The sequence below is a fragment of the Rhea pennata genome, chromosome Z, assembly GCF_028389875.1.
Source record: "Rhea pennata isolate bPtePen1 chromosome Z, bPtePen1.pri, whole genome shotgun sequence".
Taxonomy (NCBI): Eukaryota; Metazoa; Chordata; class Aves; order Rheiformes; family Rheidae; genus Rhea; species Rhea pennata.
In genome coordinates, this window is record NC_084702.1 from 9,302,355 (window position 1) to 9,326,077 (window position 23,723).

Here is a 23,723-nt window from a genome sequence, read left to right on the forward strand (position 1 = left end):
GGACCAAGTACCGTGCAAGCAGCCCCCGGTTTAACCGGGGTATTCAGAGAAAGCGGCGAGGTCAAAGATCCGCCGATCCATCCCTGCCCCCTCCGCCTCCCCGCGGCCCCGGCCCTGGCCCAGGGCCGCGCACGCCGCAGCCGCCCCGCCCGCCCGCTCCGGCGCCCCCTGGCGGCCGTTCGCGACGCCTCTCCCCGCCGCCCGCACTGCCCTGCCCACTGCGCCTGCGCGCAGCACCGCCTCGCTCACACAGCCCGCGCTGGCCCACTGCGCCTGCGCGCAGCACCGCCTCGCTCACACAGTCCGCGCTGGCCCACTGCGCCTGCGCCTCGCGCCGCCCCAGCCTGCACAGCCCGCGCTGGCCCACTGCGCCTGCGCCTCGGCGCCGCCCCAGCCTGCACAGCCCGCGCTGGCCCACTGCGCCTGCGCCTCCCCAGCCCGCGCTGACCCACTGCGCCTGCGCGCCGCTCACACAGCCCGCGCTTGTTCACTGCGCCTGCACGCCGCTCACGTTGTCCGCATTCGCCCACTGCCCCCGCACCTCGCTCACGCAGCCCGCGCTGTCTCATTGCGCCTGCGCGCGTCTCACAGCCCGCACTGGCTCATTGCGCCTGCGCGTCGCTCACGCAGCCCGCGCCGTCCCACTGTGCCTGCGCACCCTCCTTCTTCCGGTCACGGCCCGCGTGCCTGCCTTGAGGGGGGTCTTTGTCGGCGTGCTGGCGCCAGAGCCGCCCTCTGGTCACGTGAGCGATGGGCGGGAGGCGATTGGCTGGGCGTGCTGCGGCGTGGAGCTGGCGGGGCCCGGCGCGCGGTAAGGGGCGCGGGCCGGCGTTGCCATGGGGCCAGGCTGGGCCTGGTCGTGGCCTCCTGCCGCCTCCTGCGGCCTGGGCGCCCTCCGGGCCGGCGCAGCAGTGCCAGGGCCGGCAGAGGGCCGGCCTCCGCTGCGCCCGGGCCCGCCGCAGACCGCGAGGCGTTGCCTGGAGTTTCATGGCCGTGAGCCCAGTGAGCTAATGCAGAGGCAGGCAGGAGAAGCCCCTAGGCCCCGCTGGCCCGGGGGGCAGCGTGCTAGGGGCTGCGGGTCGGTCACGTACTGTTTGTTTGGCTCCACAGTGCAGTGATGCGTGTGTGCTGGCTAGTGGCACAAGAGAAATGCAGTCAGCGAATCAAGCTGCCGCACTTGGGAGCAGTGATAATTGGACGTGGCCCAGAGACTGGGATAACGGATAAGAAGTGCTCACGGCAACAAGGTAAGATGCAGCTCAAGTGCTGATTTCCCGGTCCAGCAGTTGCCAGAGTTGTGAAGAGTCTGAGACACAAGTATAAGCACTCATGATAGACTCATGCTAATCAATAAGCTTTGTTGTTCTGCTTAATGGAATTGCAGTGAAGCCAAGAAAGCCTTGTTTTGGCCTTACTTATAGGCCTGCTTTGTGCGGTGCTGAGATGGAGGTGACAATTCTTCCTTGAAATCTAAGCAAGATTCCTCTAGGCTTATTACTGTAGTCACTAGCTGGCAGTCTCAGCCTCATACGCAGAGCTGCATGATTCTTGAAGCCATTGAGTTTCTTACAAGTGCTTGTAAAGACCTCTGAGTCCTGACAATATGAAGAAACACAGCCTTCCTGCTAAAAGGAAGATAAGAAGTTCACAGTTTAAACTAAGACATTGAGCCCTAACATAAATGCCCAGGTCCGCAGTCCTGTTCCACTGCCTTTGCTCTCATATGGTGAGTGGTGGTTGTCATATTCCCTGTGTTTCACCAATTGATTTATCGTATGACTTAGTATTTCTTAGAGCCACTGGGAGAAATCACATTTTAATCTGTAAAATACTTCCCTTTCTGCTTTTCCAGCTGTGTATTTCTTCCATTCTGGACACAGCCCTTTTCTATGCCATGTTGTGACAGAGCGCTAATGTGAATAGCCAGAATTTGTAGAATATTTCAGTAGATTTCCCCTTTATTTTGATGTAATTTTTGATGATCCATAGTATCAAATGTGCACATATGACTCAGTCATATAGGTTAGTCACATCTTAGCAGTGGTCGTAGAAACACTAAGACAACATGGCAGAAATCTTACAAAAATGTTCATGGAAATTTTTCTCAGAAGATAGCACACGCTTAAAATGCAGGAGTGTATTCTGCCTTTCTGGTCTTTTTATTCACATTGTTTTATGATGCTTTTTTTTTTTTTTTCCCTCAGTACTGTTAAAAGCAGATTGTAACAAGGGGTATGTCACAGTCAAACAGGTATGTTTTCAAAAGGATGTACATTGTTTCCGATACTTGCAGAGGTGGTTGTTATACTTACATTATACAAATGCTGCAAGTGGTGGTTCTGACCACAGAGTCTGAAGGGCCTCAGGCTGTTTTATGATGAAGGTGAGCATGCTAGGTGATCCTCAGAAGGGCTGTCTTTCATTTGTGTACCTTAGTGGAAAAGCTGCAGTGTTCCTTCCAGACGTGCTTGTGTCTTAGGCAGCCACAGCTGCACTGTCAGGGAGCACTGCCTTAAGTCCTCAGCCTGTTCTTCCTCCAGGGAATACATTTTGGAGATTTAAAGGCTCTTCCCCTAATCAAGAGGTTAACTTGATGTTTTTCCTCCTGAGCCTTGTATTTCTAAAGCTGAGGCAGCCCTTCATTTAAGGTTAAATTAATTCTTATTATACTTATGACACTAGGCAGTTCTTAAAGTTCTTATTTTGATGGTTAGTAGAGCCAAAGTTGTGGTCATCTCTAGGGAGAGGTGGAATTTGAAACAGCACTGAAGGCATTCTAATGTTATTAACTATTATTAATTAATGTTAGCAGTTCCAGTGATCGGCTGAGAAATAGCATATTGGTCAGGGGGATGTGAAATGTGTGTGATGTGAGCAAAACTATGGGTTATGGGCTGAAAAGTTTCTATCCGGAATTGGATTCGTCACAGGCGGTGTTTGCTGATGGGAGGCACAGTACCATCTGGTGGAAGAGGCAGGTATTGCAGTGACAAAGCTAAGGAAAAAGACTGTCAGAGTTCATCAGTCACAAGTGTGATCTGTATTCCTACAGTTTGTAGCATGTATAAACATTAACCAAAAGCATTTTGCTGAAGCCAGAGTCTCCTTATTTCCCTACGGTCACTCTCAGGTTCAAGCAAAATGTTTCCCCTCAAGCAAACACTGTAGGCTACCCATACTTACACATGCTGGGGTGAACAGAGACAGATTTAGCCTCTCTTAGGAGAAACAGAGTATTCTCACCAGCTCTGTCTTATTTGGGATGGGGAAGGGTTATCAATATGACTTGAAAAAGAAGAAAAGACAAGAGCAAGGAGCTGGCTCCTTTGTACTGAACTTCTCTAGGGGACTTCTATAGACTGTTTTTGTCTTTTTCTTTTGAATAGGGGGGAAAAAAGTGTTGAAAGTGTTGGCAATGACCTGTTTTTAGTGATCCAGGTGCTAGGAGCCTGGGTTCCTTTCTTGAAATGAGCCAGAAGAGTGGTCCCAGGTGTTTGGAGATTGATGTGCTGACAGGAGAGCATTTTGGAGAAACAGAAAACAAAATGTAGAAGAAAGGAGTAGAAAGAGAAAACAAAATAACTAGAAATTAGGAAACCATCTGGAGATAGACTGAAATAATTGTTAAAATTACTGTTACTTATAAAACAGTAATTATTAAAACCTTCATTGTTTTTGCAATTATTTAGTAGAATTTTTCATTTTTGTTTTGATTTTTGTGGGGAAAGTGGGCAGTGAGGCATAAGTTGTCTTGTAACTCTATAGCCAGCTGTGCTGCTCAGTCCATGGGACATCATGCCTATGAGGGTTGTGTGCTAGCAGTTCTGACTGCGAGATGAAGTGATAGAGAAGTGCCTCCAACTTCTAACTTCCCTGATCCTTTAGAGTGGGTTAATGTTAGGAGGGGTGTGGAGTGGATACAAAATACTTTTGCTTTCGAGTATGGTGATATTTTCAGGACAACTGAGTGTTAGTTGCTGGTGATGACAGTTACAAGATCTGCACTACCTCTCTCTCTCTCTCTCTCTCTCCCCTCCTGCCCACCCTCCTCTTCTCCCCTACCAAAGATGGGCGTTAACCCAACTACTGTTGATTTAATGAATATTGGGAAGGATAAAGAGGTAAAAGTGAAGCCAGGCCAAGTTCTGCATATTGTGAACCAACTTTACCCCTACACGGTGCAATTCTCTGAAGAATCAGGGAAAACTGTTGCAAAAGTAGAAAAGAAAACACAAGCTGAGAAGAGGCTGTGTGAGGACCCCTGCAAAAACAGTGATGAAGAAAATGTGCCCAGAAAAGGTATGAAGATGGAGGCAGTGGATACACCAGGCAGTTTTGCAGATCGTAGACTGAGCAGTTCCAGTGTTTCTCCAAATGAGGGGGTTTCTAGCAAAAAGGTAAGTCTATTAGGGTTAGTACTTCTGCGGGTTCTCCTAGAGCTGTCTTCTCCAGCAGCGGTCTTTTACTTTTGTGGGTACTACCTATTGGAAAACTTCTCAGGTGAACCCAGATCCTCAGAGTATCCAGAGCTGACATGTGCCAAGGCAAAGACTCTGTTCCTGACACCACATAGATCCTGAGAAAGCTACCTAGATTCCCTTCTAACCTGAACATATTCCACAAAATTGCTAATGTGGTGTGAGTTCTTCACAGCCTCCTGCAGAAATCAGCGTGATTGCTGAGCTGGTATGCATATGAAGAGGTGTGAATCTGATCTCTGGTTCATGTTGTAATTTCTGTGAGAAAGGCAGTCCACGTGAGCTTAGCTTGGCTGGGGTCCCATGAAGAATCTGTGCTGCCACTTAAGATGAAAACTACTGTGTTTACGAATACAGCAGTAATCAAAAAGCTTGTACACACAGTAGAACGCTTCCTCCCCAGCACTTTTTATTTTTTTTGTCCTCTTTGATCATTCCTCATGGTTGAACTATATTTCCCTTAGTGAGTGTTACTAGCTAAATACTTCTGAAATGGAGTTTTTAGCTGGGCTGACATGGACAAAATCAAAAAGTGCAATGACCACACAGGGCTTCTAGAATTAAATATATGGTTGCTGGAGGAGACAGCACAAAAACACAACCCAGCAGGACCAAGTTCTAGTCTCAAGTTTACCAGTTATTTCATTTGTAGCCTCAGGCTAGTTGTATTAGGGCTGATTTATGGTAGTATAAGCAGAGAGAAAAGGCGATTCAAACTGTTAGCTGGCTTGTACTTTCCTGTTTCTTTCTCTGCACTAGAGTAATGTTTGAACATCTTCCTGTACACGAATATGATGAGGATCGTCTTTGGCAATGCCTGTGAAGTGCTCTGAACAGAAACATGTTGTCTACTTTAGAAAAAGTATACTCTGTGTCTTTCGTAAGGTATTCATCAATCGAGAAATTCAGTTAAGAGAAATCTGCTGATACTGACTTGATCTTCCTGTCTTTCTTTTCTGTACAAGCCACTCTGCCTTGCACACTACTGAAAGGCCTAGGAGTAGGGCTAGATGCTACAACAATGTTTCCTTGTTTTGTGCAGTCTGTGATCAGACTCCTAAGTAGAGATCCTCATAGCTCCTTTGGTCCCTGTGAGCCATGAAGCTACATGTTTTGTAGTAAAATGATCTAGCATCAGTAATAATATTCGGGGTCTATGTTGTGTGAGCAAAGAAAATTCAAACAGATCTAGAACTCCCTGTTGATAACACTTTCCAAAATTTGAAAGATTTGCTTTGAATCTCAACAGTATCTTGTTAAGAATTTATATAAGGAGCTTTGTGGGTGAGGTCATGTAGCATTTCTTTTTAAACAAAAAATTTGGCTATCATTCAGCTGTTACTTTGTTGTTGTTACAATTAAAGTATTTAACTGAATGCTTTTAAATACCATTTAGTTTTTTAATTATCTTTAAAAAATGTTTTCTCCTTCTGTATCTTAGGAACATTTAGGACACTGGACTCAGGGTTTAAAGAGCTCCATGCAAGATCCAAAAATGCAGGTAGGAATTGTACATGCCTACTTTACAGTAGTGTAAAAGTAAAATGAGCTTGCTTTCTTCCTTTTGCAGCATACTTTAGTGATCTGATTAACCAGCAGGCTACTGCATAAGGGCTGAGTTTTGCTACCACAGAGAAAGATGCAAGCATGAATTTGGAAGGCTCCGCTCTGTTCTTTTGACTTCATAGAATGTCAGAACTTCATTATCCTTGAGCTCTCAACTCTGTGAAGTTTGGTCAAAAGATTTGGAAAAGGTTGTTGGGAGATTAGATGAACAGTATGGTTTCTGTGTTTTGTTAGGGAAACTGTCTAAAAGGATGCTATGGGTCGAAACTGGTAAAGTAGCAGAGGTTCCTTTCCCCTCCCCCCCCCAGCAATCGTCATTATCTTGTTTCTGGGTGAGATGCAGTTTCCTGGTTACCAGTTAACAGTTAACTGAGGAAAACCAGCTGACAGGATGTGACCAGTGGCTCTTGATCCACCCTGTTTCTTTCTGCCTACAGGAATTCCTGGGTGATTTCTGCTAAGCTTCTGCAGATGCTCCAAAAGAATCTCCCTCCCCCTAACTCTCTGCTTGCCTTTAGCTGCATAATACTTCCCCTTCAGCTGTGTGTTTTGTCTGCTGTGTGCTTTCTGAGAAGTCAGACTCAAGAAGCAGAAATTTGACAACTGCTATATTTTATAGTTGTAGTGTATATATCTCAGAACTCTTCCACACGTGCTTTCTCGTTAATGTATTCTGAGAGCATCTTCTCTATCCATGAGTAAAAGCTACTTTATTTTTAGGTTATGGCTAATATATGGCCTGCTTCTTCTCAAAACAAACTTTACAGCTCAATTCTAAAATAGAAAGAATGCTCTCCAGCAAACAGCGGTCATGCTGGAATACTTACCTTGAGAGAAACAGGTTACTTTATGATGGATGAACTGTACTAGAGATGAGAGGAATCCAGTAGCTAACACTTCTCAAAACCATGTTTACATTCTAAGTGTTTGTAAATAGGTGAAAAGAAGGAATTTCACTCGCATCCCACCAGTCTGGGAAAATGGGAAAGGGTATGGCTACTTGTTCTTCCAGCACTGTTACATAAAGAAGCATCTTTCTATAGGACCAAACCACTAGATCACCTTTGACAGGTGTTGGCTAGCTGAGAGAAGTTGATGATAAAACTGGAGAAAGGGTGGAGGGAAAGACTGCCTCCCCACTTTGTAGTAGATCAAGGCCAGAATCCTTATAGCTTGGCTTTGGGATAAGTGACTCTCCTATATTGCCATCTTAACACTGGAGAAGTTTTTTTTTCTTTGCATTTTTCAACCTCTGAGAGGACAGATATCACAGAAACATGTGATCTTTGGTTCAGAAAATCACAAAATAATTCAGTTGGAAGAGATCTGTGGAGATCACACAGCTTGACCCCTTGTATTAGATCAGGTTGCTCCAGGCCTTATCTGTTTGCGCTGGGATGATCTCCAAGGATGAAGATCCCACAGCCTTAGTGGACTTCTCAGAGGCATGGCCATCCTCGTGGTGAAAATATTTTCCTTAATATTTAATCAGAAATTCCCAATTCCTTGTGTTTTTTTTTAATTTATTTATTTTTAATCAAAGCCTAAAATATTGGATTTTATATGGAGTTTTAGAAGAAATGAGTATCTGTCATCCAGGAAATACCAGCAGTTTCAAATGTGTCTTTCTCTGAGGGATGCTAAAGCTATTGAAATGCTGTCTTACCTTTTAAACATGAGGCTTAATCTTTGTCCTTTAATCAGAAGTTCATGCTTTTCAAGACAGTTCTTTCTTAAGTCAAAAGATAATCTGGTTTTAAATCTATTGTTTGAATGTTAGAATATGAGTAACTGTGATTTAGTGTTGGCTTTTTTTAGGTGTGATTACAAACTCAATGCACAGTAGAATTCCTTTCCTTTTTAATATTAAAGAACAGACAGCTTGGGATTTTTAAATTTTTTAGAGGCACTTTTTCACAATTGCCTTAATTTTATTCCCACTGGCAGTCTGTGTAGGTGTTAATGTGTGTATGTAAAAATACAACAGCATGAATTAGTCTTGCTGCTGAAAGTCACTCATGTTTTGTGTGCTGATAAAATTTTAGTTTTCTGTGTAGAACAAGACCTATGAAAATTATTAGCAAAGATGAGAAAAAATCTTCTATTTCTCAACAGTAGACATGCTGCTAAGAGATCACACATATAGTACATAGTTTGTTTCAAAACCTGACAGGCTTTAATAACCCTTATTGCACCTGTACTTGTTTTGCTACTGACTCTCTTGATCAACTGCATCAGATTCTTGCAGAAGGCAAAGCCAAACGAAAACGGATGAAAGGAATCTATTCTACTTTATTTGAATGACTTCACCAAGTAGCATACTGCCTAGCATGAGCTGCAAATGCTCAGACTTGAATGTTTTCTGTCTGTAATGCTGCTGGAAGTATATAGCCCTGTGCATGTTATTTATATTACCTTTGAGACTTGTTTCATTCCAGGAATCTTCAAAGCATGAGTCAATCCATTGCATTCCTATGTTTTTTATATTGAGCATAGCACCAAGATTTTTGCTTCAGTGACCACAAAGCTTGAATGAAGCCTGAAGGAAGTAGCATTTCCTAGACTTCACTGGTGATTTTTCCAGAGAATTCACAGGCATCTGTAGCAATAACTAAGTCATCCTTGTTGTATAAGAATAGAAATCCTTTTTTCTTGCAGTGTTTAAAGAGGGATGCTAGAACATCTCTCTACACCTGTCTGGTCTGTGATACGGAAAACGGAGCACATGCAGGACCAGCTTAAATCAAGCTAAAATTCTCCTTGAATTGGAATGCTCTGCTTGATATTTCTTCCTGCTTAGTAACCATTCCTGTTTTTTTTTTAGACCTCTGTGCCTCCACTGAAAGCCTCCTTTTTGTCTTTGTGTCACTTAAGAGATTCTTGCTGCATATTTTGACTGGCACCCCAGCTGTTTTGCCTGCAGTAGGAAAGATCCCATTTACTTGAGTGCACTTTGCGGGCTTCTGAATAGTACAGATCTCCTTGCTGTCTAGATCCCATTGAATCACTTGGCTCTGGCGTTAGATCATTTAAGAGGTCTGCAGTTGAGACTACTACTACTGTCATCTTCTCCAAGCCAGCTGACCAGAGGCCTCCTGGGCTCATATGATTGTTGTGGAGTGTTGTCTGCCAGGTACTGTGGTTCCTTATCAGTGCTGGATAAGTCTCTCTTGCACTGCTAGCTCCTGGCTGAACTTTAAGATAGAGTACCATAAGAATATGCCTTTTGTTAGCATTGGCTTGTCATGTAGCAGTTTTAGCTACCAGGAGGAGGAGAAGCTGAGAATGTCCCCTGAATGCAGCAAGGGGAAACGCTAACCAGTCTTCACAGTAAAGAGTGGAAGCACATCCATTGGCATGTGCATAAATGATGTATCTTACAAAATACCTTTCAACTGTAAACAGATTTTCTAGTCTTCTATTCTTCCTTAGATATCCATATTGGCTGCTGTTAAAAACAGTTCTTTGAGATAGCTGGACCCACTGATAGCTTTTTGAAGGGAGAAGGGAAATTAAAAGCATAAAAACATACTGTGGCAGGAGTTCACAGAGATCTGTGTACTTCTGCGGAACCTTTGTGTGGTTCAGAGGAAGGCAAACTTTGATAAACTGATTGTGGTCATTATGCTATGAGTATCATCAGCCATAGAGGCATTCCCAGTTCTATTAACAACACCTCTGCCTGTCCAGGGACTTTTGCAGCTACAGTTGATCTAGATAAATAATGTCTCAAAATCCACAGAATATGTTATTTATCAGATTAAGATATATAACTTCCAATCAGTAAATAACCTAGTTTTCTTTTTTGATAGGTTTACAAAGATGAAAAGACTGTAGTCATCAAGGATAAATATCCCAAAGCACGTTACCATTGGCTTATCTTGCCATGGGACTCCATTTCAAGCCTGCAGTCAGTCACAAAGGACCATCTTGAACTCCTGGAACATATGCATGCAGTTGGGGAAAAAATGATTGAGCAATGCCCTGATAGAGAGACTTTGGAGTTCAGACTGGGTTACCATGCAATCCCCAGTATGAGGTAAGACCTAAATGAGTCATCAGATAGTAGAACTCAGTTATGCAGAACCCATTCTTCTGGATATACAAATTTGAGGTCAAATCTTTAAGACAATTTGGTGTTGCTATAGCACAACTGATGCTCCTAAGCTTAAAAACCAGCTAGGAGTACAAGTCCTTTAGGTGCAGCTGTGCACTCACTACTGCCTACATGATGATGGGCTAAACAGCCTTCTTAGTTTAGTAGGAAATGCCTTTGGGGATCACATATCAGAGTTGGGGTCACAGCATGGTCCAGTACAGCTCAAAGAGCTGGCAGTGCAAACAGCCAAGGACTAGGGTATATCTCCCCTCAGGACACTGAGCTGAGATGGGAGAGTGACACTAAAGCCCTGTCCTGCTTGATACTCGGCATGGATTGGAGACGTGTATCAGCAAGTCCAGAGATTATAGTGCCCAGATGCTTGTTGAGTATCTGAGTATGGCAATCTGTGTTCCTAAGTTGTTTTCCAGTTTTTGGACTTAGCTTTGAGTTCCTGATACCAAGTCCCATTCAGGAACTCGATATCAGTTGTAATTCTTTTGTTTATTTAAACTATTGTCACTCTCTTTCTGGAAACTGGACTGTCTTTGAGGGTAAGTGCATTATGCAGAGTAATGATCTTGACTATTTATAATTAGATGAAATGTTAAGCAGGGGACACTGCTTTCAGAGCACAGAGTGGATTCCTTCTGTAACAGGATTGTGGGTCAAATATAATGCAATAAAACTGACCCATGAGGCAGTCAGACTCTTATAATCAAGTCTGCAACTGCAAAAGAACTTCAGGCATTAACAGTTATTTTTCTTTCTTTGAACAATGTGTTGTTTCAGTCAGCTGCATTTGCATGTCATCAGCCAGGATTTTGATTCTCCTGCCCTGAAAACGAAAAAGCACTGGAACTCTTTTACAACAGAGTATTTCTTAAACTCTGAAGGTAACGATTTAAAAACATATAAAACTATAAAAATTCTTGTGGCCTTTGGCTTTGGGCTTTTTTTCCAAAACAAATATGTAAGCCATAAATTGTATTCCAATAAATAAGAGATTTATTCAACTTCATATACTAGGGAATAGCACTAGGTAAAAGTCAAGTAAATTTTGTGACTGGTTTAAATTATTTTAATTTAAATTAAAAGACCAGGAATGACACCCTATCCTGTAAAGCAGCATGCATAGATTGTACAGTGTTAAATGCATTTCATGGTGCTACATGGTCACAATACCTCCTCTTTTCTTATTTCAGATGTAATAGAGATGGTAAGAAGCAAGGGGAAGGTAACGGTGAGAGAGCACACCTCTGACCTTCTCAAAATGCCCCTCCGATGTCACCTCTGTCAAAAACAACTATCTACTATCCCACAGTTAAAGACACACCTGAGGAAGCATTGGCCACAATGAATTTGCAAAAAATTGTCCTAGAATCTGTGTTCAGATTTCAGGCTAAAACAAAGGTAGAAATGTTACAGATGTGAATGTCCTTTGTTAACTGTAATGACAAATGTAATATGTGCAAAATATAGTCTGGAAGCAGCAGTGTGTTAAGCTTAAAATTGGGGGGGGGGGGGAGTGTCTTCTCCAATTGAAGATGTGTTTGAAGTTTTGTTGTGACATACCCATACTTGTCTGTATGGTGAAAATAAGTCTTGAAGAACTGTTTTGTTTGGGTAGAGTAACTTACTTCAATTCAAGCTTAGATGCTTTTTATACTCAACTTTACCCTACAGAAGAGGAAGAAACAACCTGTGATTGGGCAGGTTTTTCTCTTGATGTCTCTGCCTGCCACTGAAGTGTCTCTTGAGTGATGCTGTAACAGAGATTGGCGTGGCTGACAGCAAAACCATCATGGGAACATAGGGAAAGTGTTCTGGAAACAGCATAAAGTAGAGCATCCCCAAAACACTGACATGGCCCTGCTCAAGGCCTAATTCCTTCATGCACAAAAATGTACATACTTCTGTGTGTGTGTTATATATATTTATATATATGTATGTGTATACGTGTGTGTATACACACACACACACAAACACACACACACACAAAATGCAAGGACTAGCTTTGCTGCCCCCCCCTACTGTAATGCATTATCAAGGTTTACTGAGTGGATATGTTGAGCTTGATAAAGAAACTAGCATGACCTAATGCTTTTGTATTTTCTCCATGTCCAGGCTTTGATGAGCCTCTTATTTGACTACTGTCATGATGTGACCTTCCGGATAGGCAGCAGATCACTGGTAGCAAAAATCTGTCTCTGGGTTCAGAATCAGTGTGGGGCTCAGTCCTGCTAAGTCCTCCTTAACTTCTTAAGTAAGATGCCATTTGGGTGAAATTGCTTTCAGCACAAGAGCACCTAGCGCTCTTGCTGTGTAAGAAAGTTTGTCATATTATTCTGGGGGAGTGGGAAGACAGGGGTTCACTTGTCCCCAGAGGTCAAGTAGTTTAATGCTTAGCAACAGGAACTATTCTGGGTTAACAGCAAATGTAAACAGTGCAGGCTCTGGCCTTCCTCAGATGGTAGAGAGACAAGCCAGAGGAAAATTGATGCTGCTTCACAGTTGTACACTTTGTTTATGCACCAGCCCCATGGAGCATGGGTTCTCTGCAGCACCACAGAACAGGTGTGATGTCTTTCAATACCCCTCAGAGCAAGTCAAAGCATAAACACCTGCAGCCCATCTGTACAGAAAGCAGTGCTCAGCTCTCTGAAAGTCTGTGCTGTCACAAACTGGCATGCAGAACAGCAGCTTCTGCGACCCCTCTGCTGCCTGAGGGGTGAGCTTGTGTCTGATGTCAGAAATCTGTGACATCAACAGCAGCACATCAGCAGCCTCCAGTGATGTCACGGCCACTTGCTTTGGACCCAGGTGGGATGGTGGAAGGGCAGTGCAGAGAAGCATGTCCACCACTAGCTCTAAGACAACAACAGCTGTACAGGGAAAGTCTGCAAGAAAGGCAGCAGCAGCCACAACCCATTCAAAGCCTGAAGGGGAGTCACGCTTCAATGGCAAAGGGAAGCCTCAAGGCAGTGAGGGAAACTAGAGCCATAATCATAGACATTGGCACAGGTTACTCGAAGTGTGGCTTTGCAGGGGACCTCTGGCCTTCCCACGTAATTTCATCAACAGTTGGCAAGCCCATACAAGAGCCTGCTAAGACTAGGGACAAGCAAAAAGAAACCTTTGTTGGCAGAGTGCTTCAGAACATCAGTGTGCCTTTAGAGCTTATCAACCCATTAAGAAATGGTATAGTGGTGGACTGGAACTGTGTCCAAGATATGTGGGAGTATATTTTCCACACAGAGATGAAGATTCAACCAGAGGATCATGCTGTTCTGGTGTCAGACCCTCCCCTGAGTCCCACCACTAACAGGGAGAAATACGCTGAAATGATGTTTGAAGGATTTTGCATACCTGCCATTCACATTGCCTACCAGTCCCGGTTATCCATGTACTCTTACGGAAGAACCTCAGCTCTTGTCGTGGAGAGTGGCCATGGTGTTTCATATGTAGTTCCTATCTATGAAGGTTATGTCATGTCTAGTATCACTGGGATGGTAGATTATGCTGGTTTAGACATCACATGTTATCTCATGAAGCTATTAAATGAGTCTGGAAACACATTCACAGAAGATCAGCTAAGTATAGTAGAAGATATTAAAGAAAAATGTTGTTACACCTCTCTAGACCTTGAGCAGGACTTGAGTTTGCCTCTTCAGAAACAACAACTTGATTACAAACTGCTAGATGGCAATCTCATCACCATAGGCAAGGAGAGGTTCCTGTGTGCAGAAGCACTCTTCAACCCAGCCTTACTTTGCTCGCAGGAGCCGGGACTTTTGCAGCTGACAATGACCTGTCTCAAGAAGTGTGATGCTGCCCTCATGAGAATATTGGTGGGGAACATGTTGCTGTGTGGGGGCAGTACTATGATGGCTGGTTTTGCTGCCCGCTTCCAGAGTGAACTGAGCTGGATGTGCCCAAATGACCACTTCACCATTGCTGCATCCCCTCAGAGGAAGTCTTCTGTCTGGATTGGTGGGTCTATTTTGGCCTCACTCCAATCCTTCCAGCAACTCTGGATTTACAAGAGGGAATATGAAGAATACGGTCCTTCCTGCATTTTTAACAAGTGTTTCTGAGGATGACGGTGGGTGAGTACATCCTCCGGAAGACCAGTGCTGACAAAGGGTTCCTTAATCAAACCAAGAACATCTCCCTTGACTATTATTAAAGTACATTAAGAGACCTCTGCTGCAGCTATATTGTGCTCACAATATTGTGTCTGGAATCTTTTGTGTTTGATGAACCTCGACAGCACATAGCAGGGGGACAGATTTCACTCTTCTCATGCTAATCAGGCTTCCATACAGCTGTACCTGCTCAGGAATTAGGGCATTTCTTAAGCTAAATGCATGATTTTGCATTAGTGGCTTATCTGAATTACTGTTAACAACAGCAGTTGGCAAAAGCTTCTGCAGAACTTAAAAAGCAAATTCAATGTCTCTGTCAAGACACCAACTAATGCAGAGCATATTTCAAGGTAAAATGTACCTCTGGGAAAGCCAAAGAGCAGCCTAGTAGAAGTCATGTGAAAGTAAACTGGTTGCTGTTGAAGCAGAGTCTATGGTCCAGTAACTGGAAAAGTAGGAAGCAGGAGTCAGGACTACCCCACTGCAGGCTCTCTGTGACCCATGAAAAAGCCCCAACAATGGAAGAAGGCTCAAGATGCCCATGAAGCTCAGGGAAGACTGTAAGGAGTGACTGCCTACAGCTGTTGCAAAGAAAGCTGAATTTATCTCAACACAAAGGGGACCAGAGGTGGCCGTTGTCTTAGATGAACAACAGTACAGTCAGTTGATCCATTCAACCAGTATCACAGTTGAGTGGGTCAGCCAGTTGTGTAAATTTTTTCTGACTTACTCAAAAGAATGTGAATATCTTCCTGAGTTTGCCAGACCAGCATGGAGTGGGAGTAGGTGACTTCGAACTACACAGAGTATAAAAACTGAAGTAATTAACAAAAGATTTTTGAAAATAGCAATGGACTTGAACTAGTTTCAACCCATGTATTTCCTCCTAGGGACTGGAGGTGCCCAGCACTGTGACAGTGAACATATTACAGAGATCAGTAATCATAGAATCACACTTACATTATGACTCAACTGTATACTTCAAATGCTACATTCTGCTAAGTATGACTTAAACTTGCATGATTTCAGTATATTGCTGTATCACTCTGCTCAATACAAATCCCATGTAACATAAAGTATCTTCAAATAAGTAAATCTGATGTTGAGCATTATACCCTTTGTATGTGGAATACATAAAAGCAGCTGCTCAAGGAGCATTGGACTCTGATACTTACTGCCACTAGGTGCAGGTTCCAGCTCTACTGCTCATTTGCCAAAGTTCACTCACAACAGAGGGAGTTGGGAGGAGACAATGGATTTCACAGATGAATTACAAGGTGAATGATTCAGAAGACTGATCTTCTATTGGGAAGGCAAAAGATTTCAACTGATTTATCTTTGATAGGAGAAGAGCACAGCCCATCCAAGATCAGAGGCTCTTCCCCTTTGATCATCATTGCAATGGAGATGCAGAAGAAGCAAGACCTACACGTTACAGGAAATGGAGTGTTTTGGTATAAGCATAAAGTCCCACAAAGCATCACAAAGCCTGCAGCAGTTTTACTATTTCTTGGATTCTTTTAAAGTCTGAATTCCTTTCTAGAAAATAGGCAGTACAAGACCTGAGCATTTCCTTGCAACAGATATAGGAGTGTCAGGAATTAGGAATGCCATTGTCATATCCCAATTGGAAGGTCAGAGCCAGAGCCTGGGAAAGAAAGCAGACTCTGCCACTCCTTTCATTAGATCTCAAGAGATGGTTTCCACTTTGACCTAAAGGAAAGGTGCTGTTACCATTCTGAGGACTCAGATACAGTAAAATACTCAGGCCTGTGCAGCAATTCTTGTGTTTTGCTATCTCAAGGCTTTATTCTTGGAAAACTTCTCCATTTTAACCATAGTACTTGACAACAGGTGTAAGCCATCCCCACAGCATGTAGAGTAGGCTGTCTAAGTCATACTGGGAAATAAGATCACTTCTGTGTTTCAGGCAGCACTGAAAATGGATGGTTTTACCATTTCACCCCAACAATCCCAAGGCAGCACAGCAGCTACAGTGCAGGCCCCTGTGGCCATCTCAGCACTACTGATGGGCAACAGTCACCCCATGCATGTAGTTCTTCCACCAAGAAAACAATGCTCTGGCAGTATTATACACATGCATAATGCCATGCAGTAACAACATCTCATGCTGTGCACATTACAGCTACCTGAAACAGACAGGAAGTAGCTCACTGTGCTACATTCCTCCACAGTGCCTAACTGAAGAAACTTGCATTGAATGCAAATACTGCCAGGCCAAAATTCTCTCTCATGAATGCAGGCTGAGGCCCCTGAAAGAGTTTCAGCTCCAGAACTTGTCCCCTTACTTCTTACTAGAAGCATTCTGGGGTAAAAACTAGTTCTCAGGCATGAAGTCAAATCATTTTGCAGGAGAAACAATTCCCTAATAGCTCACAGTGCAGTCAGGGTACAGCTACTGAGCTGCTGGTGCTACTGGGCAACATTAGCTGTATTTGACTTTAAAGCAAATTTATCTGGGTAGTGTTACCTAGCAGTAACCAAAACCCCTCCCCTCCCTTTATTCATGTTGCTATGTACCCAAGATCTTCCTAGTGCAAGTATCACCATTTTCAATGCAGTAGCTGCTGTTGGTACAGCAAGATTCGCTCTGATCTAACAAAGTGATTTTGGTGAAAATCTTCTGTTGCCAACATCCAATTTCAAGAGATAACTCAGATAAGCAGACACAGTGTTCATTTGTATAGCCACAACAGCAATTCAAATTAATACAGGTTTACTGCCGAGTTCCTTAAGCCATTAAAATGTGACCTGTCCTCATGGCAAGTACCACCTGCAGGAGGGAGCGATGGTAGATAAAATAACTCAGATGGCAATGGTAGAGCTCCTTCAGCCAGAAGGGAGGAAGCAGAAGGTGGTGGCAGATGCTGGATACAAGCAACAGCATTTAGAGCTGCACATCCTGTTATTCACCAGCCTGACAATGATCTGTGCAGTGATCTGTCCTTGTTAGCAAGATGTTATGTGGGTCACAGTTAAATCAGCTGGCATGGCCCTAAGAAGAGTGCATCATGAAGGCCAGGACAAATGGTTTCTGTAAAGATGTAATGAAATTAAATGAAAAGCTATAGTTCAGAGTCCACTGGAAATCCTTGGCTTTTAATTACTGGAGAAGATGCAGTTTCCACTGGAGATTTTTATTGAGTTTTGGTGGGATAAGTAATTCTGGATCTGAAAGGCAAATGGGACAAGAGTGAGCACAGAGAGTAACAGTGATATGGCTTCTTCAGGAGCTACCCATTAGCTAGTTTTGCCCTCTACTCTCCTTTACATCTAAGGAAGCTGAGAAGTCTCAGACACAAAGCGTTTCTCTTTAGCCACATATCACCAGCTTGCAATGAAGAATGGTCCTGTAAACAGGACTGTTTACAGAAATCATTCTCTGTGGCCTCCAGTCATGTAGTCATGTTAAACTCATGACTTTTAGGTTCAGAAGACTCAAAAAATTTGTCACAAACCATCCAGATCAAAAGATTTTGTTTTGTCATTTAATGTTACTTTAATTCTGTAATAAGGCCAAGGAACAATTTCTATTAGATGAGCTATTAAAGCCCCTTAAAAAAAAAAAAAAAAAAAAAAAAGAAAGAAAAGAAAAGAAAAAAAGAAATCCGTGTGTTTCCTTCCACTTGGCTTGCCTGCACTTTCCCCCTTATGTGAGGGTTTCTGATCTTCTTGACCATTCCATTTTACCTTTCCTTATGCAGGAGGAGCATTTTTTTAGACCACCAACCCAGAGTACTCAGCCTAGAAGCTCAGACTGGGTCTTACAGATTTGTCAGTCAGCTGTTCTCTAGGCCAAAGCAAATCAGATCCCAGACCAATCCCCTCTCCATGAACTGATATCATTCAGAATGATAAGGCAACAACCAATGGCAGCAGGCAGAACCTAGTTCATTCGCCACTAGCTGGGACATCTCTGCTGTGCTATCACATACAACAGCCAGTTGGCTCTGAAGTGTGAGTAAGATGCACAGGGTTTTCTCTCTTTGAAGCCAGCCCACACAAGTAGTGATGGAGGGGCTGCATCTAGTGGCTTGTTACAGGATTTCCTCTCAATGGGGTTCTCTAGGACTAGTGGGGAAGTTGGAAGATGGAAGAGAGATGGGTGCTGCTGCAGCTGTCCTACATTTGCATTAGTTGCAAGGGCTCCAACATGGCAAAGCATCATAGCCTGATTAGGTCAACAGCCTAGCCTGGCCTGGCCACAAAAGTATTAAGTTACAAGAATTCTCTAATATGAAAACACCACTTCCATCTACAGAGCTTCCAAATCCCTTAAAACAGTCAGCCTACAAACATAGAAAGCCAGGAACACGTTTCAGACAATAGTTTTGACACAGGAATTCAGGGCAAATAAAACAAAAGAAAGCTTAGGAAGGCTATTCACTTGCCAGGAGGAAGGGCAACACCATAAAGAAAAGCCTCCTATGGCCAGAGATACACTACAGCTGTTGGCAGCTAACACCACTTGGTGAACCTGAGGGCTTGACAGCACTGGATTCACTTACATCTCTAACGCCCACCTCTAACCAAGAGCCTAAACTAACCTTGTACAACGGGAGCTGCAACCATCCTCTTCTGCTGATAGGCCGCCATAATGCTATTTGCAGTTGAATTAGGTCCCAGGACCTGTAAGAAGCAGCAACAGACATGTTCCAACCTGCACAAAACCAGATGAGAGTGGAGATACCTACAGAAAGTTTCTGCTACCAGTCTCCAAAAGTAGAAGCAGCTAGTTGCAGGACAGCTCAGTTTGAAGTGTCAGGAATATGGAATCAAAGCCTAGTAAACTCTCAGAAAAGCTAAACAGAGGCAGAAAGAGAGCTCCTTTGGGACAGCCTCTCAGCATACAGAAGCAAGACCCTCATCCCAGCACATTAAATAGCATAAATCATCAAGCATGCTTTATTAATAAGGCTGATGATATTTGAAGTTCACTAGAGGGCTCCAGCTACCTAACATAAGGAAGGTTTTAGTCTGCCCTTAAATGCCTGCAGATCAGGGGTTATGGACAAGATACCGGGGAGTATTTTGTGTTCACCTTGAAAACTCAAAACTATTGATCAGAGAAAAAGAAAGAAAAAAAAAACCAAAATTGTACTCAGGAAAGCAACTAGTGCAACCCTCATGATTTCCTAATACCATATCAAACTGAAGCCTAGAAGCTTGACAAACCACCTCCTTTCTGCAATATATACTATATACTGTACTTGTTCAGACTAAATTAAATATGGTCCTGGTAGTCATAAATGAGGTAGTAGCCCTCAGTAGTTCACCTCATGGCATCAGGATGATTAATCATTATTTCAGTATATAAAAGGTACGCTGACACTTCAACCATTAGTCCCAAGAAAAGAAACAGTATTCCTATGTTTTACAAATTGCTTAAGATAGGGCTTACAAGAAGAAGTTACCACTAGAACAAGATGACACAAGCTTTATGCAGCCTCATCTTGTCCAGTGCAGCAATTCAGCCCTAGAGATGTAAGAAGCTATGCCTCTTTTTACATATCTAGTGTACACTGATTCAGAAGGTGCAGTGCTCTTTTAATGTATTGCACAGAACATCTTTTTGACCTCTGCAAAAAAGGTCAGATGTGGAAAGCCAGAGAAAGATTCTGGATGTCAAACATGGTTAAACACTTGGAACTGCAAGGCAGGCACCATGGTTATTGCAGACAAGCACGGACCAGGTTGAGAGAGCTCTGCTGCAGCTCTGGACTCCAGATTTCTGGGAGTGAGATCTCCATCAGGTGCAAAACCTCTTCCAGGACTCGCTGCAGTTCCCCAGCTTGCTCATCGTAACCAAATAGCACAAGCTGCTTCAGAAGGATGTGTATGTCTCCTACAGGAGAGAACAAAAGCCGATGCAGGGAGGATTAAGACAGGCATACTAAATAAACAGCTGTATTGCTCTGGTGCCAGGGAGGAGGAAGGGGAGCAGTGAATCAGAACTGCAGTTCTCTGTTCCTACCCAGCATTTACAGTGTGCGAGTACAAACGTGAGGCAAACCTCAGTTATGGCACTGACAAGGCCTCACTTCTCTGCTCCCAAGACTACAAATTTGGAGAGTTCATCCTGCGGGTGCTTCTTGCAGCACAGACACAGATGAACTAAAAGTCCACCACAGACAACAGTACAGATAGGCCACTCCAGCCTACCTCTCTCTTGACGGGAACACATTGCTTCCACTGTTTTATAAGCTGGCAAGCGGATGAAGATGATCAAATGTCTTACCCTTCACAGTCTCAACAGCACGAATGTTTTCTCCCAGGGCTTCCAGAAGGGCTATGTCTTCAAAAGGGCTCCCCTCCTTCAAGCTGTACCTCTTGCGCTCAGCCTTCCGCCTGTTTTTTGAGGAACGCCTGGAAAAGAAGGACATTTATTTTACTGCACACACCAGGACAGCTGTAACACGGTAGATTTAAAAGAAAGTCAGAATGCAAGAAACTTGGACAGGAGGCTAGCTCTCTTCCCTGTTTCTGGTCTGCCAGTGTAAATTTCAGCCTTCATTTTCACAATGTTCCTCAAGTCTTTACTGTCTTCAGTAAGAGGGGGCAGCATGTAAACTGATGTATCCTATGTCAATGTTTTCAGTGCTGCTCAACCAATATACTTTGTGGTATACCAAGTCAGCAACTGGGCTGAGTTGTCCTACAATCCACCTACTACAACCGGACTACTCCGTGTTCCAATAAGGACTAGGATCTAAGCAAAAAATAAAGAAGATAATAAAAAAAGAAAAATAAAGAAAAAATAAAGCAAAAAATAAAGAAAATTCTTGACAGTGGTTTCTAGTAGGCAAAGCAGAGCTCCGCCTCAAACAGTTTGGTGCCAGGGTGTCTGCTTGGCTGTGTACATACTCATTTCTGCTATCTCCACAAGCTGTGCATTAATGCAGCTCAGCTGCCAATTATCACAGCAAAGCAACTTCAAAACAGGGGCCAATATTATCTGCCTAGTCCCGAGATGATTCTGCAGACCTCTGAATAAGCCTGAATATTGAGGCTGCAATCTCTTTCTCTTTTCATCTGTGCTATAGAAGGCATCCTAAGTAGTCCAGGCTTTTTTCACAGCTGTATCTTGGATAGATGTTTCAGATAGGGAATTCAGAAGTGTTCCTGAAAACCACCCTAGCCTGTAACACAACCAGACATCCCACCCCACACTGCAGCTCACATTCCAAAGAGCACTCAAAAGGCAACACAGAAGATCAGAATGGAAAGACAACAGTATGAGACTTAGCAACAACATCCACCTATCAAATAGAAAATATAAGTCAAAGACCAAAAGCCTTGCGCACAAACTGTTAATGTTTTAGGAACTATGCCCACATTCAGTGTCAAGCGTCTTACAGCAAGCTATTCTGACAGTGTGCCTGACACACATAAAGCCAGCTCCTGCCCAGAGTCCATGCCCACAGCTTCTCACATGGGCACTCAGTTCCTGCTGCACTACTAGATTCTGGCATTTTTTGTGCTCTCTCTCCCAGTAAGAGCCAAATTAACCATGAAATGACTGTAATTAAAACTAGCTTCAAAGCACGCACAGCTGCTAGGAGAAGCATGCCAAGCATGCACAAGCTGCCCTCAAAAATAAGGGCTGATGCTAGGGCAGCCACCATCTAATTTGGAGGCAGATACCTACGCTGATATTCTTGAATTGCTGTGTGAATATTTGCTGTTCATGTCACTGGCTGTCACAACACTGCTGGTTTCAGAGATAAGATCCAATTCTGGGCAATTTGGCATTTCATAATCTGCAAAACACATTAACAACTGTCACAGCTAGGAAAAAAGGCCACAGTTATTCACAGTGTTCTCTCTGAATAAGCTACGTAGCTTGCTAGAGAAATAGCTTGGGCAGAGTCTTTCTGCCTGATGGCACTTAAGAGCCTTGTGGCTCTCAGCCAAGCTCAGCCAGCACACAGAAGAAATAGCAACTGTGAGAAGAATGCTCTTTTGCCTTGCTGAGGATGATTATTAAGCAAAAGTAGAGGGAAGAGAAAATCTCAGTGCAGCAGATCTGCATAGTGACAAAGCATTCAGCTTTCAGAGAACTTCCTCAAGGCTGTTTAAGCTGGCAGGTGAACATGTCTAGTGCTCAACATAGGATGCGTTAAGCACTGCCTGACCCAACCAAGCTGGCACTGTGGAAACAATGTTACCCCATTCTGAAGAGCTTTCAGGTGCATTTAGCATTCTGATCTCATGAAAATTGTGACAAAGACAGCCCTAAAAATACAGCCGTCTTTATAGATTGACAAAGGTCAAATAATCATGATCCAAGTATAAGATGAGGATGGAGGGGAAGAAGAGTGTTTTCTACTTTTCTGTCTTGCACGCCCATCCCCCCAGCTAAACAGGACAAATACTCTTTCTAAACACCTACAGCAAGTTCCACGGATACCACTGGAGCTAGAAGAGAGCAAAGATTCACAGGGAAAATGGAAATCACAAAGAAAACTATCACAGTTACTTATGCTGGAGAAACTCATATGTGCTTCAGTACAAACCCTGCAGGCTCTCAGAGGCTTTCTCTTTCAGCTCTCGGACCACTTGCAGTCGACACTTATGGTGCAGGAATGCTTTTTTCTGAGAATCCAGGAACATCAGCTGACTTTTCTGAGCTGCTCAAGGAGACAATTAGGTCCAAGAGAAGAATATGAACATCTTTACAAAGGAACTTGACAACCATTTCTACACAAGTTTAAGTGCTGTGCTGTTCTGCACAATCCTTCACGAATTTCAGAAGTCAGGTGCAAAGCACACACAAGGACTCTTGAGTATCAGGAAATTCAAACCTGTAATACAGGAGCCAATCAAACAAGATGCACCTGCCCACAACATGAGATGCTCAGAGACACAAAAATCTCCAATAGCATCAGACCAACCTTTCTGGAGTGAAGGGCAAATATAGGCATCAAATCACTTTTAGAAATATTCTCATAAAATCTTCTAGGACAGACAGTAGTTTTCTCAGTCCAGAGCTCTCCCACCACATATTTTCTCTGGAACAAGAACAGTCCTGCTTGTTCATGGATTTGTAAACACAAATCTCATTGCAACCTGTGATTGTGAATACTAAAAAAGCTCAAAGGAGCTCAACTAAGCTAAAATCTGCCCATGACACAGCAGAGTTTCAAGCTGCAATGAGAAGAGCCAAATGTGGCTAGCCAGTCACCATCAGTTAGGCAGAATGAAGATGGCCTTCCATAGAGCTTCCAACAGTGGAACGCTGTGAGTTCTCACAGCCCTAGTAGTGACCTCCTACTTCCTCCACAGCACAAAGTGGTCTTCAATTCTAGTACTGACTTACCTTCTTGGATAGCAGGTTTGAAGTTGGTTTCTAAGACATCCAATCTACCGTACTTGTGAATCTGGATAAGGATCAGGAAAAGCAAACAAGGT

The 23,723-nt window shown here is 43.5% G+C and overlaps 3 protein-coding genes across 9 annotated transcripts in view; 2 read left to right on the top strand and 1 right to left on the bottom strand.

Moving 5' to 3' along the window:
• The first annotated feature begins 552 nt into the window (after positions 1 to 552).
• On the top strand, positions 553 to 11,638 carry APTX (aprataxin). 3 transcript variants are annotated; one of them, XM_062599194.1, is made up of 8 exons: positions 553 to 743; positions 1,111 to 1,247; positions 2,205 to 2,251; positions 4,068 to 4,397; positions 5,920 to 5,979; positions 9,857 to 10,083; positions 10,936 to 11,039; positions 11,349 to 11,638. In XM_062599194.1, exons 2-8 carry the CDS (start codon positions 1,118 to 1,120, stop codon positions 11,501 to 11,503), a joined length of 1,053 nt encoding a protein of 350 aa, XP_062455178.1. In that variant the 5' UTR covers positions 553 to 743; positions 1,111 to 1,117; the 3' UTR covers positions 11,504 to 11,638. The 3 variants fall into 3 exon arrangements, with proteins under 3 accessions (XP_062455178.1, XP_062455177.1, XP_062455179.1); XM_062599193.1 differs by having other exon boundaries at positions 554 to 811; XM_062599195.1 differs by lacking the exons at positions 553 to 743; positions 2,205 to 2,251 and having other exon boundaries at positions 1,155 to 1,247.
• Positions 11,639 to 11,768: 130 nt separating this feature from the next.
• Positions 11,769 to 20,206, top strand: LOC134153218 (actin-like protein 7A). Its single transcript, XM_062599192.1, has one exon. It carries the CDS (start codon positions 12,939 to 12,941, stop codon positions 14,238 to 14,240), a length of 1,302 nt encoding a protein of 433 aa, XP_062455176.1. The 5' UTR covers positions 11,769 to 12,938; the 3' UTR covers positions 14,241 to 20,206.
• ELP1 (elongator acetyltransferase complex subunit 1) overlaps positions 16,073 to 23,723 on the bottom strand; it is a 33,006-nt gene continuing 25,355 nt past the window's right edge. For 4 of the 5 annotated variants that reach the window (XM_062599189.1, XM_062599187.1, XM_062599190.1 and 1 more), the window contains 7 exons: positions 23,632 to 23,692; positions 22,829 to 22,942; positions 21,961 to 22,072; positions 20,551 to 20,678; positions 20,003 to 20,157; positions 18,860 to 18,941; positions 16,073 to 17,483 (listed from right to left, as the gene is read on the bottom strand). In XM_062599189.1, coding sequence (XP_062455173.1) covers positions 17,416 to 17,483; positions 18,860 to 18,941; positions 20,003 to 20,157; positions 20,551 to 20,678; positions 21,961 to 22,072; positions 22,829 to 22,942; positions 23,632 to 23,692 — 720 coding nt within the window. In that variant the 3' untranslated portion in view covers positions 16,073 to 17,415. Of the gene's footprint in view, positions 17,484 to 18,859; positions 18,942 to 20,002; positions 20,158 to 20,550; positions 20,679 to 21,960; positions 22,073 to 22,828; positions 22,943 to 23,631; positions 23,693 to 23,723 lie in introns of those variants that run through there. The other variant, XR_009961131.1, reaches the window with a different exon arrangement.